The sequence below is a fragment of the Ahaetulla prasina genome, chromosome 1 (assembly GCF_028640845.1).
Source record: "Ahaetulla prasina isolate Xishuangbanna chromosome 1, ASM2864084v1, whole genome shotgun sequence".
NCBI lineage: Eukaryota > Metazoa > Chordata > Lepidosauria > Squamata > Colubridae > Ahaetulla > Ahaetulla prasina.
The window spans coordinates 13354073-13374794 of record NC_080539.1 but is presented as its reverse complement, the minus strand read 5'-3'; the positions used below and the strand labels follow the sequence as shown (position 1 = coordinate 13374794).

The window sequence follows — 20722 nt, the reverse complement described above, 5'->3', positions numbered from 1 at the left end:
AGAAAGATTAGCAAGAAACCAGAAGTTAGTAGGTGAGAAGGACTCTTTGAAAAAATAATCTCTTGGATACGAACAAATCAAGAAAAATCAAGAAAAGAAAACCACTCGATGCAGTTGGGATTATTTACACCCAAAAGCCCTCTCAAACGTTCTGTCTTAATAATTTCTAGAAAGCCCATAATTTTGAGAAAGCCAATTTCTAGGTTGACAGTGCCAACCTAATGTTTGTTTCGTAATATGGAGGCTGCCGCCAAACAAGACTGCCCCTTTGCCCCATCTGTCTGGGGGAAGTTGGCAGCAAGTCCGTATTGGCCGAATTCAGTGGCTGCTTCTATGTGGAGAAGGCAGTCCTGTAGGTGCCAAGCCGTAGGATATTTTAAGTCAGAAGAAGTACTTTGAATTCCATCCGGAAACTTCACGGTGAAAATCGCAGCACCCATAAAGCACCGTAGTTGATCAATGTATCACGTTGATTAATTGATACCTGCATAGGATCCTGAAATTTAGATTCCCTTCCCCCTGCCTTTCTCTGTGTCTGCCAGCATCTTCTTCCTTTCTTTGGGAATCCTATCAGAAAATGAGCAGAAATATCAGAAAGAATTAAAAGCGCAAGAAATACTCGGTTAGGATGGCAAAGGTTCCTTCCTGGGAGAGAGTTATATTTTGCCTGATGTCTATTTATGGCAGTGTTGCAGTTGGGTCTTAAACCAGAGTTTTTGGTTTTTTTTAATTTGAATTTATATCCCGCCCTTCTCCAAAGACTCAGGGTGGCTTACATTGTGTAAGGCAATAGTCTCATCCATTTGTATATTATATACAAAGTCAACTTTTATTGCCCCCAACAATCTGGGTCCTACCTTATAAAGGATGGAAGGCTGAGTCAACCTTGGGTCTGGTGGGACTTGAACTTGCAGTAAGCAAGCAGCTGTGTTAATAACAGACAGACTTAGTCTGCTGAGCCACCAGAGGCCCCTGTTCAGATAGTCCTTAATTTATGACTACATAAATTAAGCAGTCAAGCATAGTGACTGCTTGAAATTAAGAGGCACTACTTATGACCCAGATTCAAAGTTATGGCACTCGCGCTCCCCCAGTCACATGATTACATTCTGGGCACTGTATTTACAGCAGTTTGCAGCATCCTGTGTTCACATGGTTTTTGTTTACAACATTTTTGCTGGAAACTGGGGTTTACTTCTGGTTTCTGGCCAAAAAAATAATAATAATGAATTACAGGTAGTCCTCGACTTATGACCACAATTGAGCCCAAAATTTCTGTTGCTAAGTGAGATGTTTGTTAAAGGAGTTTTGTCCCATTTTATGACCTTTCTCGCCACAGTTGTTAAGAGAATCACAGTAGTTACTAAGTTAGTAACACCGTTGTTAAATGAATCTGGCTTCCCCATTGATTTTGCTTGTCAGAAGGCTGCAAAAGAGGATCACATGACCCCAGGACACGGCAACTGTCATAAATATGAGCCAGTTGCCAAGCGTCTAAATTTTGATCATGTGACTATGGGGATGCTGCAGTAGTCGCAAGAGTGAAACGTGGTTATAAGTCACTTTTCCCCATGCCATTGTAACTTTGAACAATCACTAAATGAACTGTTGTAAGTCGAGACTACCTGTATAGCAAACCATGAATTCACTTAACAACATTTGCTTTACAACTGCTGCAAAAAAGTCATAAAATTGGGTGTGGTCATATGGTCTTTCAACGGTCAAAACGTACTACCATAATTGAAGGCTCAATTACAATTGTAAGTTGAGGACTGTCTGCATGTAATTCTCAACATTGGGCAAGGAAGCAATTGGCCCTTAGATTTCCAAAAATCGAACACTACAGTTATGAGTTTTGTGTGTCTACTAACCCAACTTTGTTCTCACAATAGAATAGCACTTAGACTTCTTTACTGCTTCACAGTGCTTTACAGCCCTCTCTAAGCGGTTTACAGAGTTAGCTTCTTGCCCTCAACAATCTGGGTCTTCATTTTATCCACCTCGGAAGGATGGTTCGGTTCTGAGCTGGTCAGAACCGAACTCCTGGCTGTGGGCAGAATCAGCCTGCAATATTGCATTCTAACCACTGCGCTACCACGGCTCCAACAACCCTGAAGGAAGGGCTTCTGGGGGACAGATTTGGGGTTCATCTGCTCTTGCTTCTATTTAGAAATGTGGAGGCTTAAAGTAAAATGATGGCAGCTTTGCCAGCCCTCCTGCCCAGTTTGTCCTCTGCAAGAGAGCATAATATTCTCTGCTGTGGTGGCGCAGTGGTTAGAATGCAGAATTGCAGGCTAATTCTGACGACTGCTGGCAGTTCGATCCTGACCGGCTCAAGGTTGACTCAGCCTTCCATCCTGGCGACGTCGATAAAACGAGGACCCAGATCGTTGGGAGCAAGACACTGACTTTGTAAACCGCTTAGAGGGGGCTGTAAAAAAAAACACCGTGAAACGGTATATAAGCCTTAAGCGCTATTGCTATTGCTCTTTAGATCCTTGCTTTCAAGAAGAGACTGGACTTCCATCTGTCAGAAACGGTGTTAGGATCTCCTGCTTGGGTGGGGTGGAGTAGGGGGTTGGACTAGATCAGGGGTCCCCAACCTTGGCAACTTTAAGCCTGGAGGACTTCAACTCCCAGAACTCTGGGAGTTGAAGTCCACCAGGCTTAAAGTTGCCAAGGTTGGGAACCCCTGGACTAGATGACCTACAAGGTCCCTTCTAATTCTGTTAATGTTTAATCCTATCCTGACTTAGAAGAGGTTGCTTAAAGGACTTGGAGATATGTGTGTGTGTGTGTGTGTGTGTGTGCGTCTTGCATCTTATTTTTACTTCGTCTTTCTGGCCTTGGCACAGGTGAGCGACGCCAGACCCCTTGGCTGGTCCCTTTCCCTCAGCTGACCCCCCCCTTGCAACTAGTCTTAATGAAATTGCCATGCAGCGTTTCTCTAACAATGCACCGAGCTTGTCAGTTCCCCTGCCTTCATTTCGTTTTGCCATTCTGCTCCCCTTGATCTATAGTGGGGAAAATATACGGTTTTCTAATGAGGAGCAGCCCTCCTTTTTACTGAATCCTCTGCCTCGGGTAACCATGGAAATGGCTGCTGCAGTATGTAACCTGTTGGGGAAGCTGCAGAGGAGGAATAGGCAGTTGTGCCAATCCTGCCCCTCTCTACCTTTTGCATCCAGCTCAGAAAAATTTACATTCTGGTCAGGGAGCTGCTTGCTGTCCACGGCCTCTCCAAAGGGAAACGGAGCTTGGGATTTCTTTGCAGCCTTCATTGCTTGGAAAAGCTCCCATCTTTGCCAACCACAAGTAAGGACGAAAAAGAGAGCAGAAGCACAATAATTTGCTCTCTGGAGCAGCATCCTCACTGTATTCACCAAGTAGGAACTTCCTGCAGGTTCTCTTTTCCTCAGCAACTCGGCGTGTTTCTCATGCTGGACAACTTTTAAGACAGGTGGACTTCCAACTCCCAGAATACCCTACAGCCAGCAAAAATACCCCAGATCCTTTTCAAGCTGGAGATACTAAGGCTTGGATTCCTTCCAGCCAGCCAGGTTCTCCTCAATGAAGCTTCATTGCAATCCCACCTCTGCCTGACCCCTTTTGTTAGAGTCTCATAATGAACTCCCCCCCCCCCCGCTTTCTGAATAGAAACTTCGTTAAGCTTAAAAAAAAGGAGGCTTGAGGTTTAGCTTAATCATTCAAGGCTTCTGAAGGCATCCATTAAGCCAGGGGTCTTCAACCTTAGCCATTTGAAGGCTTGTGGACTTCAACTCCCAGAATTGGACCTCTGGGAGTTGAAGTCCACAAGCCTTCAAGTGGCCAAGGTTGGAGATCCCTGCATTAAGCAATAATGGGCACCTTCAGAGATGGGGCTCCATCCAAAGTTAGGTAGGCAGTTCCTTGATTGCTCTGGCTGCCCACACCTGTATGGCATGTCAGTATACTTTATTATATCCCATGTTCACCAGCGGGTTTCCAATATTCTTACTACCGGTTCGCCGCACGCACACAAGATGTGTGTGCCTTCCGCACTTGCGCTTTGCTCATGAGTGTGCTTTCCGCGCATGTGCCCAGCCTCGAAAACGTGGCTAAATAGGACGCCATTACGCTGGGGTGGGCCACAGTAGTTGCCGCTACCAGCTCACCCGAACCGGTTCGAACCGGCTGAATACCATCTCTGATGTTCACCTGATTACATGATACAAACGTATTTATTTATCTCAGTTTGTGGTTCTAAGCCAAGGGTGGGGAACTATGGCCCTTTTATGACTTGCGGACTTCAACTCCCAGAATTCCTGAGCCAGCCAGGCATGGAATTCTGGGAGTTGAAGTCCTCAAGTCATAAAGGGGCCATAGTTCCACGCCTCTGTTCTAAGCCCTCAAAAAAGGCAACACTGACTCACCTTCAACTCTGCTGTTAGTTTCCAGACCACTAAGTCGCTGTGTTCGTTTATCAGTGAAAAATTGGTTCCCGTACTGTGAAAGAATGGAAAGCTGGCTTTAGGAATGAGGAGGGAGTGAGCAAACTGTTGGAGGGGAGAAAACTTTCAGAAAATATTACTCAGAGTGACAAAGAGGAAAGCACATGAAAGAAACTCAAAATAACCCCTGGATTTTGTTTCGTACAAGCTGGGTCAGAGAGACACGCCAAACGGACTCTATTATTTTGCTCTACAGCAGTAAAGAGCGTTAACTTGAATCCATGCTATGTTTGTGTGGTTGACCTTGCCTGCCTCACAGGGCTGGCGGTTGGGTAGAAATTTGATGAGAGAAATAAAATAGGTCCGCTCGCCCCAGCCTGTTGCTGAGTGAGCATGGGGCCATTGAGGTTGACTTTCAACCTATGTGGAGGGTTGTGACGTTAAGAGAGCTATGGGATGGGTATGAAATACTTAAACCATTGTTCGTTTGCTGTGAGTAGCGGTCAGGGTACTCCCTAGCCCAAGAGAGACCCAGGGATGGGAACATTGAGGTGACATTTGAGCCATTCATTCTTGGGCTAGCCTACCTTTCAAGATTATTGTAGGGTAAATGGGAGGAGAACACTTGGTGCAGCACTTTTAGCTCTGAATCAGTGGTGGGGTTGCTCCCGGTTCACCCCGGTTCAGGAGAACCGGTAGTAACGGCGGCGGGAGACCCCGCCCAGGAAGTCATCAAATACGCTCTGCGCATACGGAGAAGTGGCACGCGCATGAGCAAACCAGTGTAAAGATAAGTAAAACCCACCACTGCTCTGAATGAAAGGGAAATATGGCATAACTCTAATGAATAAGATTTTCTGCAACATCTTAAGGACTACAAGCTCCCAGGCCTATTTAAACAGTAATTTTATGAAAGCTTGTTGGGAGCTGGCAAATAACCTCGTATCCCATCTCCTCTAGGCTGTTAGTAAGAGTTATGGCAACAGACCATGGTTAGATGTAATTGTGTTTTAGATATCTGTATCCTTCACCCCCCCTTTCCCCTCATGCATTGTCATCTTTGGTAAAGGATTAGTATTTATATATTCCAAGGTTTTCTCTCTGGCAACTCTGCCAGTAAATGCATAACGCAGCCGTCGAATGTTTTTGTTTCGAGATGTTTAATGACAAAACTATTCATAATCGATACAGAAAATACTGACATTTTAAAATATTTTTGTGAAGAAAATTAAAAATGTAAATACAAAATAACACATTGCATAAAAACAATCGTATTATTCGGGGATAATTTTCTTCCTTTTTTTTAAATTTTCTTAATTCAGTAAGACATAATTTAAGTAAAGTAGCAGCTTGGTTACCAAGACGTGATTTTTCTGCAGCCCTGCCATTCAAGAGGAGTTATTACATAGTCTTCAGTCATATTTCAGAATCTTAAAAACAGGCATTTCTTCTTGCATCTACAGCAATTCATTGTGGAACAGGAGCATTTCTCTTTTCCCTCCCCCTCCCCAGACATGTTATTAATATGGAATAATGAAGCAATTCATTCATTTAAACACAAATCCACTGCCAGTTGCCAGGGCCACCACAGCCAGCATTACAGTGGAGAACAAATACCCCCTGGGCACATTTGCTTTAGAGGGTGCGCGAGGGCTAATTTTTGTGGTGCGTTCCTCTTTCTTTACTGTTGTGCTTTGTTGTTTCTTTGGGTAGTTTGTAGGCACCCCGCTGGTGATCCTCAAGGTCATAGGAATTGTGGGGGCTTCGGCCAGGCCTTTTGTGCTGGACTTCCCAGAGGTTGTATCTTGGATGTAGACCATGTGCGTGGCTGCAGCCACTTCGAAAGAATTGAGGTTCTCTGTGCTGAAATTTTCTGGGTAGGGAACCAGTGGTCTGTCGGTGCTGGTGAATGCTATTGTCGGGTCATCAGTAGTGTTTACGTTGATGTCCGTCATTCCGGACTGTTGTTCATACGCTAATTCGCTCTGTTCAGTTGCTTCTGCAGAGTCAGTTGTATCCACTGCCTTGATGGCTTTCACCAAGAGGTGTTTCTGTCCCAGGGTTGGAGTAACTGAGAATGGCCCGGAGCCTTCCCATGACACAGTGTCCTCCTCCTCCGGGCACGGCAACCCAAAGACCGTGGCTTGCGTTTTACCTATCCAATCCTGCAAATAAGAGAGGGCTGGTGGTTTATCCTCGCATGCCCAGGGATTGTTGTAAAGGGTGATGAGTTGTAGCTGAGCCAACTGGTCAAACGCTTTGTCAGGGATGTGGGTGAACTTATTGTTGTGCAGATAAAGTTGGGAAAGATGGGCGAGTCTCCCCAGGGTGCCACGAAGGATTTGCGACAAGAAGTTGTTGGATAGATCCACCGTCTCCACATTGATAGGAATGTTGGTGGGGACAGTCCAGAGCTTGTTGCTGCTGAGGTTGAGGAACACGAGGCTGCTCATCGTGTTGTTTATAAGCACGGCCCTTTCCACCATGTTCCTCGAGACATCGAGGACTTTCAGGTTCCACTGGTAAGCCGTGTCAAGCTTTTGGAGAACCCTGATGCTGTTGTGCGTGGCGTATATTTCCCACAGGGACCTGGGCAGTTGAGCTGGGAGGCTCCGAAGCCAATTGTTGGAAACATCCAGGGTTCTCAAATTGGCAAACTGAGTCAGCTGGTGGTCGAGATCCACAAAATGATTATACGACAAATTCAAATGGGTAATGTTGTCTTGAAGTCCGTAGGGCAGCGTGGTCAGGTTTCCGCCAGAACAGTCCACGTTTCTATCGTTTCCTGAGCATGAACACAAAGATGGACAAATACCCTGAATGGCTGGTATGAAGACGAGAAGAGCCAGGACGCCAAGCGATGCCTTCAAGATCCGGGTCTCCATTGTTGCCTAGAAGCAAACATGGAACACATGCCCAGTTTATTGCACATTTTAGAAGGCTGGTTAGTTTTTTTGGGTGGGGTGGGGTGAGGAAGCACTTACCCCTTGGCAGTAGAGTTGCATTTTAATAAAGTCAGACATACCCTCACCCCTGTGGCATATCGCTGTGGCATCACCCTTAATGGTGCCGGAAAAACACGCTTATTTCCAGGGAAGCTCTCCATCCCCCTGTCTTGCTGTCTGTCAAAACAGCCTGATCTATTTCCATCTCATCTCTCTCCCTTCCCCTTTTCCACTCTCTCATCCTCCTCCAGCTCCTAAGGGTAGCATTCTTCCAAAAAAACTGCTAGGCTCTTCTAACCGTTGCGCAATGTCCACTTTCTCTCTCTGGAGCAATCTGAATTCCCACCCCACTCTGGGTTTCTCTCTCGGATATTCTTTCTGTTTTAAAATGATGCTTCTGTGCGAAGGTGGCAGGCAGACTGAGGTGGATGTCGGCGTTAGGTCTTAAAAATGCCAGCAGTCGTTACAGCAGCTCCTTTAGCCATGCTGTAGCTCTAAGGCACGCAAGAATCCAAAGGGGCATCCGTGGGTTCCAAAATGCATTCGGCGCAGTTGAAGGCATGCTCAGAAATCGCTGAGAATATTCACAGCAATTCTCAAAGATGCGTTCGGAGAACGTTAAGGCACACTTCCCTGCCTGCGCTTCCTCTCTGTGGATGCTGCTTCTCCACTCTTAACCCTAGCCCCTAGTCCCTCGTTTTCCAAGAGAGAAAACATTTTCAGGACCGAATCAAAGATTTCAGCGGAGATTTTGGAGCTGTCACTGCAGCAGATCGCCGATGCAGGAAACTGCCAAGTTAGACGACAGTTTCCTTCTCCCTGTATTTTTCCCCCGGTCTCTCTGTCTCTCTCAATTTTTTAAAAAAAATTATTTTTTTTAAATTTTAGGCACATAACACACCAGCGCGTAGACACACACACACCTCATTCTCTGGCAATAGGATTGGGTCATAAAAGGAGGCAAAGAGAACAGCCAAAGCAACTTACCCCACTCGCTCTCTCCGCTGTAGCCTTTAGTGCATCGTTTCCCTGGAAGATTCAGACGCAAAGCTCGGCTTGTTCTCCAGCCGAGCCACAGTTTGTCTGTGGGTTGTGCTTTGCCTCTTCAGCTGCATCGTACTGCCGTTTCCAGGGGCTCTGCAACCACCTGATCAGCTTCCCTTCCGAAGACTGCAGAGCTGTTGGTGGTGGTGCTGACTCAAATTTATCGCGAGGGGTGCACACTCAACAGAATGGGCAGTCCCCCTTTTTTTAATGGGGAAAGCCAAGTTTTTAAACTTCTTACATTATGTTCCCCCCACCCTCACTCTTCTTCTGGGATCTCTCTCAGGGCGTTCAGACGCAGCGTGCGTAGTTTGTGCAAATTGCATCCAGTTCCACCTTTTTAATCTGCATGTGTGATCTATCTATCTATCTATATATTTTATTAGGCTTTAAGCTCCATCAGCCTTTGGCTCTTTCCTTCTGCGTTCGTGTTTTAAGCATTTTGTCTTTCTGAAATCATCCTAGGTTTCCAAATGAGAACTCTTAAAAAAGAAAAAAAAAGACTCTGGCAGTTTTAAATGAAATTTATTTCAGAAGGATCTAAGGATCATTTCGTCCAGCCTCATCTTCTCTTTCAGAAGCTCATGTGAATCACCCACTCGGCCTTAATTCTTTTCAACTCCCAATTGTCCCTTCCCTTTTCATGGAAAAATCAGAAAATTCCTAGCATGATTTAAGGGACAATTGGGAGTTTCCCAGAGTGAAGCAGGCGGTTTGAGTTGCATATTTGTTAAGATAACATTTAGCCCAATTGGGAATTAGTGATTGATGCATAGGAATTTTAGAAAGGCCGTGTCTATACATAAAAAGAATCCGTAAAACTTCATTTTTTTCCAGCTATATTTCCTTACTTTATCCTATTTCAGTAGCTGCTTTAAAAATACACTGCCATAATGATATGTACTTAGCTATATTTTTAACATGCTTTTGTATTTTTGGCTTAGTTTGACCAAATTGGGCCACTGAGAGCGGGTAACTAAACCTGATGGTAGCTTTAATCTAGATGAAGAACATGGCTAAATTTTACTATCGCAGCCAACAGTGGTTTTGTTTTTCTCTTCTGTGAAGAGGTTTAAATATCTCTTCTAGCTTAATGTAGGGTTCAGCTCCTGTCTTAACTCCTCTCTCTTTTCCAAAACCAGGCCCAAGGTTGACTCAGCCTTCCATCCTTTATAAGGTAGGTAAAATGTGGACCCAGATTGTTGTGGGGGCAATAAGTTGACTTTGTATATAAATATACAAATAGAATGAGACTATTGCCTTACACACTGTAAGCCGCCCTGAGTCTTCGGAGAAGGGCGGGATATAAATGTAAATAAATAAATAATAAAATAAATAAAAACCTTCCTTTCTTAATGTCCTCTTTCATGGTCCAAAATAATGCGCCCTTTCAGAGAAAGTCTTTGCTTGTATGTGTACAGCCAAAGGACGTAGATCAGTTTTTCCCCAACCTTGGTTATTTCCAAGTAGGTGGAACCTTGGTTATTCCCCAACCTTGGTTATTTCCAAGATTCTTCTCGCAGTTATTGCTATTGAGCCAAATTTCACCTAACCTGTACATTTGAATTTTCTTGCCTGAAACCGTGTAAAACCTTATTTTTCTCTTCATTGAATTTCCAGTTTGAGTCTGCAAGATCCATCTGGATCTTAAGCCTATTTTGAGCCCAGTTTTCCTTTATCCCAGGGGTCTCCAACTTTGGCAACTTTAAGCCTGGAGGACTTCAGCTCCCAGAATCCCCCAGCCAGCAAAGTCCTCCAGGCTTAAAGTTGCTAAGGTTGGAGACCCGTGCTTTATCCTATCAGTGTACGGTACTTGCAATAGCCCTCGACTTACAACCACAATTGAGCCCAAACGTTTTGTCGCTAAGGGAGACATTTGCGAAGTGGATTTTGCCCCCATTTTACGACCGTTCTTGCCACAGTTGTAAAGTGAATCACTGCAATTGTGAAATTAGTAACACAGTGATCAAGTGAATCTGGCTTTCCCATCGACTTTGCTCGTAAGAAGGTCGCAAAAGGTGATCACATGACCCTGGGACACTGTAACCCTCATAAATGTGAGTCAGTTTCCCAAATATTTTAATTTTAGGATCATGTGACCATGGGGACTGCAATGGGGGTTGTTAATGTGAAAAATGGTCATCTGGTCATTTTTTTTTCAGTGCAGTTGTAATTCCGAACGGTCACTAAATGAACTGTTATAAGTCGAGGACTACCTGTACTGATTCCCCTGAAGCTTCCCAGTGGCCATGGAATATGGAGGAATAGTTATATGCAGAATAGAATATGCAGGTTACCAGACTTTACGGAAAACCAGTCTCTTCTTGCTGGTGTCACGACTGTAGTTACTCTTGAGAGCTCATGACTGTTCAAATGAGTGATAGGATTCTACACAGGGGTGGGATTTTACCGATTTGGACCGGTTCAGGCGAACCGGTAACTCCGACGATCAGCTGGGGCCGCCCACCTGCCCCTGTGCTTTACTTATCTTTATCTTCGCAGCGGCAGAGCGGATTGCCGCGCCTCAGCTGTTTTAATTCCCTAGCACTAACGTGGAAGGTGATTTTTTGTTGAACTGTGCACATGCGTGCAGCACTCGATCTTCAAATCAGTTGTTGAACCGGAAGGATCCCATCAGTGATTCTACATCTTCTATAACAGGGGTCTCCAACCTTGGCAACTTTAAGACTTGTGGACTTCAACTTCCAGAGTTCCTCCCAGCCAACAAAGCTGGGAGTTGAAGTCCACAAGTCTTATAGTTGCCAAGGTTGGAGACCCCTGTTCTATAAGGCCTTCAGAAAAACCACAACAGGGTTAATATAAATAGGAAGGGACAAAGCAGAGAAGAAGTAAACTGTAGTCTTTATTTAATCAGCTAGGCACACTGACACTCTCATCAGAAGGTTTGGATTAGATTGAAGGAGTCCATCTAATTCAAAACTCTATTTTTTGGGAAGCCTATAGGAAATGAAACCTTCTTTAGACAGCCTCTATCATTCGGAGACAGATCATGTCTGAAAATACGAGTTTCATAAAGCCACTCTGATGATGGCAGCTGTTGATACTGCCCTTCATGAAATTATTATGAAGTCATTTAATCTAGTCGCCGTCTCTGCATCGTGGCAGGGGCTTCAGTAAATTCAGCATCCGATAATGAATTAAATCCTCTGGACTGGAACAGGAGTTTTTTTTTTTGTTTTTTTTTTAGTTTGCTGTGAAAGCTTAACTTTTCTGGAAAAATATGGGCCAACATATTTTTCTTTAGGCAGAAAAACTCTTTGGTTTAGAACTCTAGTGAACTCTTTGCAAATGGCAATTGTTGGTTGTAAAGTGAACTTTTTCGAGTGCGGTTGATGGTTCTTTTGCTTTTCGAAAGTGATTGCTTATAAATAATTTGGAATTGCCATTCTACAGGAAGAATTGGTGTAGTGGGGGAGTGTTGGTGGAGATGATTAATGGGCCTTCCTTTCTTTTTTTAGCACAATTTTATTAAACAGATACAAAGAGCTTATACAGAAATATAATTTTTAAAAAATGTGTAGAGAGTGCAGAACTGGAGGGAGGGGGAGGGAGGGAGGAAGGGAGGAAGGAAGGAAGGAAAGAAGGAAGGAAGGAAGGAAGTTAGTTCCCTCTTTATCCTCCACCAGGTATATTCAATGTTAGCAACTTACCACTGTCTCTTAAAATACAACCAAATACCTCTTTATTCCACACCTCACTCCCTTTTCTATAAATTCATTTCTAAATCTTCAACTCTCCTTATTTGTCAGCAGAGATCCGGTAAAAATGAATAAAAATTACCTAATGACATAAGTCTACAATCCCTTTTCCATTAGGGGAAAGTTCCCCTCATCCATCTCAACATTTAAATATTGCCCCCCCCCCCAAATAAAAAACATTATCTGAAATAATAACCTTTTTTTTAGATATCAAAAGCTAATCCCTCCCCCCATTAGATATTTCCAAAAAGAAATTCTATTCAATCCAGATAACCAAGAGAAATAAGAACTCGTTATTTAGTAATCAGATCTATCTCTTTTATATTTTTCCTTCTTCCTCCCAACCATCCTTAAGTCTCCTAATTAATGGCCCTCCATTTCTAACCAATTGCTTGAAGAACTACACTTGCCCGTCGCCCCCTTGGCACAAGCAAATAAGACCTTTCGGAAAAGCCACAACATGGGTCTAGTTAGGAAGAGACAAAGAAGAGAAGGGAGCTTTAATCTGTTTAAGGTGCATTCGAAAATGGGTTTCAAGTGGTGAGTATTTGGGCTCTTCAGTGCTGATTTCTGGATTTCAGGGTTGAGAGAGGGGGCAACTGTTTGCCAGCTAAGTGGTTTCTGATGTACAAAATAATTCTGTGCCACTTCTGGTTCACCCACACAATTTTGCCACCTCCCACACCTCCAGTCCTTAAGTTAGCTTTCAGGTTTTGGTTATTTCCTTTGCAGGTTTTGCTTTTGCTTCTTAACCCACAGCAGCCCCCCATGTTCTTGGATAGCACCTATTCATTCCAGCTGATTCTTGTGAACAAACCGCTAACATTTCATAATATCCTGAGCCTAAGCTGTTCGTTGTTTCTTAAAATGGTGCTGATGTCTGCATTGCCCCAACTTTCTTTTGTAAAAAATAAAATAAAAATGTTTTGAAAAAAGAAGACACAACCTGACCATCACAATACCAAATAGACACTGAGGACCTGGAAAAATGCAAAGAAGAATAATGAATATAGGGAGGGATTTGGAGAATAAAATCTTAGTTTAAGGGGCTGGGGACATTTAAAGTAGAGAAATCCATACAGCGCTGAAATCTACTTATCTTCCTTACCACTTCAGAAATGCAACGTGCCACAGGCGCAAAAAAACACATTACTTCCTAGTTAAAACCAGGAAGTAACAACACCCGGGCAAGTGGACGGAGCTTTGCTCCACCATCATTACTGGATCGCCAAACCACCAACCACGGGCGCTAACAGATTGCCAGATCCAGTCAGAACCGGGAGCATTTCACTCCTTAATCCATGGAGAACAGAGGTGGTATTCAGCCAGTTTGGGCGAACCGGTAGTGGCAACCTGCGGGTGGGCCTGCCCACCCGCCCGAGTACAATCCCGTCCTATATCGCTGTGTTTTTGATGCCGCATGTATGTGTGGACAGTACGTGCAAGCAAATTGCCATGTTGTTTGACATCGCACGCACATGTGGGCAGTGTGAGCAAGCGAATGGCTGTGTTTTGTGACGTCGTACCCATGCGCGGATGGCACGCACATGCTCACATTTCCGGTGCTGGGCGTACCAGTTGCTACAGCATGTGAATCCCACCTCTGATGGAGAGACACGGTAGCCGTGTCCCAATACTTGGAGGGCTTTCCTGGGGAAGAGGAGATGAATTATTCTCTATAGCAGGGGTCTCCAACCTTGGTCCCTTTAAGACTTGTGGACTTCAACTCCCAGAGTCCCTCAGCCAGCAAAGCTGGCTGAGGAACTCTGGGAGTTGAAGTCCACAAGTCTTAAAGGGACCAAGGTTGGAGACCCCTGCTCTATAGGCAGTGATGGCTAACCTTTTTTTCCTCGGGTGCCAAAAGCGTGGGCGTGCCTCCCAAAACGGCTGGGGGAGGGAAGCTTCCAAAATGGCTGGGAGAGGATGGAAAAGCCTCACCTCCCAAAACAGCAGTGGAAGGGGAATCTCCAGAGATCTGGGAAGGCACAGGCAGCAGAAAGTGAGGAGAAAGGAAGGTCCCTCCACCTGTGTCCTACTTGCAGGGCAGACCCGAAAATCAGCTGGCTGGCGGGAAGCATGCATGCAGGCGCAGTGGAGCTGAGCTGGGCGATGACTAGCATGCCCGCAGAGAGGGCTCCATCTGCCACCTGTGGCACACGCGCCATAGGTTCGCCATCACGGCTGTAGGGCTTTCAAGGTAGGACAAGAACTAAGGGCTCAGTGGGTGGATGCTTCACACAGAGAGATCCAAACTTAGAATAAGGAGGAATTTCCTGATTGTGAGAGCTGTTAAGCGGTGGAATAGCCTGAAGTCCTGAGTCTTCCATCACTGGAAGTTTTCAAGCAAAATTCAGACAGCTGTTTGCCTCGTATAGTCTGAGGATTTCTGCCCTGGGCATTCGGTTAGGCTAGAAGATCTCCGTGGTGTCTTTCAACGCTCTTAAGTCTACGGTATGTTTAAAAGCAGCTGAAATCTTGCATTCTTTTTCTTCAAATTCATTCATTTGTAGCTTGAAAAAAATTGAGGATACCTGCGGTGGAGTTTATCTCAAGTTATTCTGGTTAGGAGTTATGTCATTGGTTTTTTTTTGCAAGGTGTATGTGTTGTGTGCTTTGTGTTTTGTTAATAATAACCCGAGATTGTTGCAGGCACTTGCCAGGGTAAGGTTTGAAGGAATCTTCCAGTTGGGGATCATAAGTGTGTATCAAACCGATTCCTGCATTGAAAACCAAGATGAAAGGTCCTAAGTGTAGTAAGTGGAAAAATATTGATGTAGGTATAAATGCTGGACACATTTGAGTGAGTAATATAATTAGAGTAATCGCTTCCAGTGCTGTGGATTCATCCTTGCAAGCAATTCTCTTGAGGTTTTTAGAAGCAGGAATCAGCAATCTGAGGCTGGATGGGAGGTGCCTCTCCCCATACTGATCAAGGCCTGGGCTCTGGATGAGGTCAGCTTGGATTCACTGCAGCCCAACACCCATGAGCTATCCAAGGCAAACCTCCCCTAGATTATCTGTGATTGTAGCTGCCTCCTCCCTTACTCCTCCCCCCACCTCCTCTTCCTCTTCCTCTCCCTCCCCCCACCTCTTCTTCCTCTTCTTCCCCTCCCCACCACCTCTTCTTCCACCCCCACCTCCTCTTCCTCCTTCACCACCACCTCTTCCTCCTCCCCCAATCTTCTCCTCTTCCTCCCCCAACTCCTCCTCCTTCACCAGCACCTCCTCATCCTCTTCCTTCTCCCCACCTCCTCCTCCCCACCTCCTCTTCCTCCTCCCCTCCTCCCCACCTCCTCTTCCTCCTCCCCACCTCTCTTCCTCTCCTCCCCACCACCTCTTCTTCCTCCCCACCTCCTCTTCCTCCTTCACCACCTCCTCTTCCTCCTCTCCCAATCTCCTCCTCTTCCTCCCCAACTCCTCCTTCACCAGCACCTCCTCATCCTCTTCCTTCTCCCCACCTCCTCCTCCCTCACCTCCTCTTCCTACTCCCCTCCTCCCACTTCCTCTTCCTCCCCATCCCCACCACCTCTTCTTCCTCCCCACCTCCTCTTCCTCCTTCACCACCTCCTCTTCCTCCTCCCGCAATCTCCTCCTCTTCCTCCCCCAACTCCTCCTCCTTCACCAGCACCTCCTCATCCTCTTCCTACTCCCCCTCCTCCCCACCTCCTCTTCCTCCCCCTCCCCACCACCTCTTCTTCCTCCCCCACCTTCTCTTCCTCCTTCACCACCACCTCTTCCTCCTACCCCAATCTTCTCCTCTTCCTCCCCCAACTCCTCCTCCTTCACCAGCACCTCCTCATCCTCTTCCTACTCCCCTCCTCCCCACCTCCTCTTCCTCCCCTCCCCACCACCTCTTCTTCCTCCCCACCTTCTCTTCCTCCTTCACCACCACCTCTTCCTCCTACCCCAATCTTCTCCTCTTCCTCCCCAACTCCTCCTCCTTCACCAGCACCTCCTCATCCTCTTCCTTCTCCCCACCTCCTCCTCCCCACCTCCTCTTCCTCCCCTCCTCCCCACCTCCTCTTCCTCCCCTCCCCACCTCCTCTTCCTCTCCTCCCCACCACCTCTTCTTCCTCCCCACCTCCTCTTCCTCCTTCACCACCTCCTCTTCCTCCTCCCGCAATCTCCTCCTCTTCCTCCCCAACTCCTCCTCCTTCACCAGCACCTCCTCATCCTCTTCCTACTCCCCTCCTCCCCCACCTCCTCTTCCTCCCCTCCCCACCACCTCTTCTTCCTCCCCCACCTTCTCTTCCTCCTTCACCACCACCTCTTCCTCCTACCCCAATCTTCTCCTCTTCCTCCCCAACTCCTCCTCCTTCACCAGCACCTCCTCATCCTCTTCCTCTCCCCTCCTCCCCCACCTCCTCTTCCTCCCCTCCCCCACCACCTCTTCTTCCTCCCCCACCTTCTCTTCCTCCTTCACCACCACCTCTTCCTCCTACCCCAATCTTCTCCTCTTCCTCCCCAACTCCTCCTCCTTCACCAGCACCTCCTCATCCTCTTCCTTCTCCCCACCTCCTCCTCCCCCACCTCCTCTTCCTCCCCTCCTCCCCCACCTCCTCTTCCTCCCCCACCTCCTCTTCCTCTCCTCCCCCACCACCTCTTCTTCCTCCCCCACCTCCTCTTCCTCCTTCACCACCTCCTCTTCCTCCTCCGCAATCTCCTCCTCTTCCTCCCCAACTCCTCCTCCTTCACCAGCACCTCCTCATCCTCTTCCTTCTCCCCACCTCCTCTTCCTCCCCTCCCCCACCACCTCTTCTTCCTCCCCCACCTCCTCTTCCTCCTTCACCACCTCCTCTTCCTCCCCAATCTCCTCCTCTTCCTCCCCAACTCCTCCTCCTTCACCAGCACCTCCTCATCCTCTTCCTTCTCCCCACCTCCTCTTCCTCCCCTCCCCACCACCTCTTCTTCCTCCCCCACCTCCTCTTCCTCCTTCACCACCACCTCTTCCTCCTCCCCAATCTTCTCCTCCTCCTCCTTCACCAGCACCTCCTCGTTCTCTTCCTTCTCCCCATCTCCTCCTCCTCCCTCCTCTTCCTCTTCCTCTTCCTCCTCCTCCTCTTCCTCTTCCTCCCCTCCCCTCTTCCCCACTTCCTCTTCCTCCCCTCCCTCCACCTCTTCTTCCTCCCTTCTCCCCACCTCTTGTTCCTTCACCACCACCACCTCTTGTTCCTTCCCCAACCACCTCCTCTTCCTCCCCCAATTCCTCCTCCTTCACTACCACCTCCTCGTCCTCCTCCCCCACCTCCTCTTCCTCCTCCTCTCCCACCATCTTTTTATCGCCACCATCTCCTTTTCTTTTTCCTCCTCTTCCTCCTCCCCCCACCTCCTCTTCCTTTACCACCACCTACTCATCCTCTTCCTCTGCCTTCCCTCCACTTCCTTCTTCATAAATTGCCAATACGGTAAAAATCTGAACTAGTACTAAAATATTTGCTAAGGCCACTTTGGCCACCTAATGAGAAAGATGGACTCCCTGGAGAAGAGCCTAATGCTGGGAAAGACTGAGGGCAAAAGAAAAAGGGGACAGCAGAGAACGAGGTGGTTGGATAGAGTCACTGAAGCAGTAGGCATGAGTTTAAATGGACTCCAGAGGATGGTAGAGGACAGGAAGGCCTGGAGGAACGTTGTCCATGGGGTCGCGATGGGTCAGACGCCACTGAAAAAAGTGACACGACCATTTTTCACACGTACGACCATTTCAGCATCCCCCTGTGGTCACGTGACCACATTCGGATGCTTGGCAACCGACTCATACTGATGACGGTTGCAGTGTTCCGGGGGTCATGTGATTAAAATTTTGCAACCTCCTCCTTATTAAGCAAAGTCAATGGGGGAAGCCAGATTCACTTAGCAGCCGTCTTACTAACTTAACCATTGCAGTGATTCCCTTAACAGCTGTGGCAAGAAAGGTCGGTAAATGGGGCAACATTCACTTAACAAACGTTTTGCTTAGCAACAGGAAGTCTGGCCCCCATTGTGGTCGTAAGGCGAGGACTACCTGTAGCCATTTTTATCCTGATGCTAATTCCTTCACCTGTGCCAGGGGTCTGCAAACTTGGCTCTTTTAAGACTTGTGGACTTCAACTCCCAGAGTTCCTCAGCCAGTTGAAGTCCACAAGTCTTAAAAGAGCCAAGTTTGCAGATCCCTGACCTAGCCAACCTCACTTTTAATGGTGTGCTTGCAGCTTGCTTCTTGGGGTTAGGTTAGGGCATAGTCTGCATTATGGACAGTTCTCTGTTTGATTCAACGGGGAAGATCCTTCTCGGTCCAAGAACATGTTTGCTTTTCTCTATTTCAGTCCATGGTCTTTTATGTACTTTGCAGCATTGAAGGTACTACTTATTTTACAGTTTTTGGCTCCTCCTGGCTCTGCATTGCTGGGTCCTTTCTGGCAGGCACTGCCTCAATAATTATCAGCTTGCATTGCAATCCTGCGTTATGCTTTTTTAGTTGCACCCAGATAGCAGAAACGGCAAAAAAAATAAAAAAAATAAATCATTTCCTGGTGAGAAGATCCAGCACAGTGTAACTAACTCCTTCTGTTTCTGTTTCTGATAACTATTTCAGGAACCTTAACTTGGCTGTATAAACAAGGAGATATTATGCATCCACTGGGTGAGGTAGGGGAGATAGACAAAACCAGAGATCTCTCGGTATGCAAAATAAAATATTTTAAAACATTTAAATACAGGTAGTCCTTGCCTTACGACCACAATTGGGCCCAAACTTTTTGTTGCTGAAGTGAAACATTTTTTAAAGTGAGTTTTTCCCTCTTTTACGACCTTTTGTGCCACAGTTGTTAAGTGAATCACTGCAGTTGTTTAGGTTAGTAACACGGTTGTTAAGTGAATCTGGCTTCCCCCATTGACTTTGCTTGTCAGAAGGTTAGAAAAAGGTGATCCTGTGACACCACCCCCACCCCGGGGACATTGCAGACGGTCATAAATATGAGTCAGTTGCCAAGTCTCTGAATTTTGATCTATGATCAATTGCCAAGCATCCAGATTTTGACTATGGGGACCCTGCAACGGTTGTAAGTGTGAAAAACAGTCATAAATCACTTTTTTCAGTGCTGTTGTAACTGAACGGTCACTAAATGAACTGATGTAAATTGAGGACTACCTTTATTCCACCAAAAAAATCCTCCACACCACTATGGGAGTTGAGTTTGACAAAGAAAGTTGGCAAATGTGGTGGAATCAAAGAGAGCTGTTCAGAACAAGAATTAGAATTCTTGTTCCAAATTGAGAGTATAACAGAATAACAGAGTTGGAAGTGAACTTGCCCAAGCAGGAAACCCTACATCATTTCTCTCTTGAAAGCTTCCAGTGATGAAGCTCCCACACCTTCTGAAAGCAACTTCTGTTCCATGGGTTGATTATTCTCACTGTCAGAAAATTTCTCCTTATTTCTAGGTTGAATCTCTCCTTGATCAGTTTCCATCCATTATTCCTTGTCTGGCCGTCAGGTGCTTTGGAAAATAGGTTGACCCCCTTCCTCTCTGTGGCAGCCCCTCAAATACTGGAAGACGCTATCATGTCTTCTCTGGTCCTTCTCTTCACTTGACTAGCCATGCCCAGTTCCTGTAACAGTTCTTCATATGTTTTAGCTTCCAGCCCCCTAATCATCTTTGTTGCTCTTCTCTGCACGCTTTCTAGTGTCTCAATATCTTTTTTTGTAGTGTGGTAATCAAAACTGGATGCAGTATTCTAGGTGTGGTCTTACTAAGACTTTATAGAATGGTATTAGTACCGCCTGACTGCTCTTTAGAAGGCCAGATCCTGAAGATGAAACTGAAATATTTTGGCCACCTAATGAGAAGGAAGGACTCACTGGAGAAGAGCCTAATGCTGGGAAAGACTGAGGGCAAAAGAAGAACGGGATGGCAGAGAACGAGGTGGCTGGATGGAGTCACTGAAGCAGTAGGCGTGAGCTTAAATGGACTCCAGAGGATGGTAGAGGATAGGAAGGTCTGGAGGAAGATTGTCCATGGGGTTGCGATGGGTCAGACACAACTTCGCAACTAACAACAACAATTAGTACCGCACGTGGTCTTGATTGAATCCCTCTGTTAATGCAATTTAGGATTGCATTGGATTTTTTTGTCTGCTGCTGCACATTATTGGCTCATATTTAATTGGTTGTCCACTAAGATTCCAAGATCCCTCTCACAGTCACTGCTGTTGCCTAGAAGTGTAGCAATTCATGCTGCAGTGACATTGATGCAAGGCAGAGGTGGGCCCTTTGATGCATAAACCAGCACTCATTCTGTTGCTCTGATCTCTCACGCCTACGAAGAAGGTTTTTGTCGGTTGTCTTCACTGATGAATGTTGTCATTGCTGTTTTGTGGTATACAGGTAGTCCTCGACTTACAACCGTTTGGTTAGCGACTGTTCAAAGTTACCACAGCACTGAAAAAAAATGACTTGACAACCGTCCTTGCACGACCATCTCAGCATCCCCACATTCATGTGATCAAAATTCTGGTGCTTGGCTAACTGGCATGTGTTTATGACAATTTCGGCATCCTGAGATCATGTGATCACAATTTATGACCAGATTCTAATACACAGAGTCAG

At 46.2% G+C, this 20722-nt stretch overlaps 2 protein-coding genes across 7 annotated transcripts in view; one reads left to right on the top strand and one right to left on the bottom strand.

Moving 5' to 3' along the window:
* Positions 1 to 20722, top strand: part of NF1 (neurofibromin 1) — a 265222-nt gene that overhangs the window by 148379 nt on the left and 96121 nt on the right. The window lies entirely within an intron of this gene.
* On the bottom strand, positions 5558 to 9004 carry OMG (oligodendrocyte myelin glycoprotein). 2 transcript variants are annotated; one of them, XM_058164237.1, is made up of 2 exons: positions 8363 to 9004; positions 5558 to 7321 (listed from the first exon to the last, which is right to left on the bottom strand). In XM_058164237.1, the coding sequence occupies exon 2, from the start codon at positions 7313 to 7315 to the stop codon at positions 5978 to 5980; it is 1338 nt and encodes a 445-aa protein (XP_058020220.1). In that variant the 5' UTR covers positions 7316 to 7321; positions 8363 to 9004; the 3' UTR covers positions 5558 to 5977. The 2 variants fall into 2 exon arrangements, with proteins under 2 accessions (XP_058020220.1, XP_058020219.1); XM_058164236.1 differs by lacking the exon at positions 8363 to 9004 and adding an exon at positions 7415 to 7716.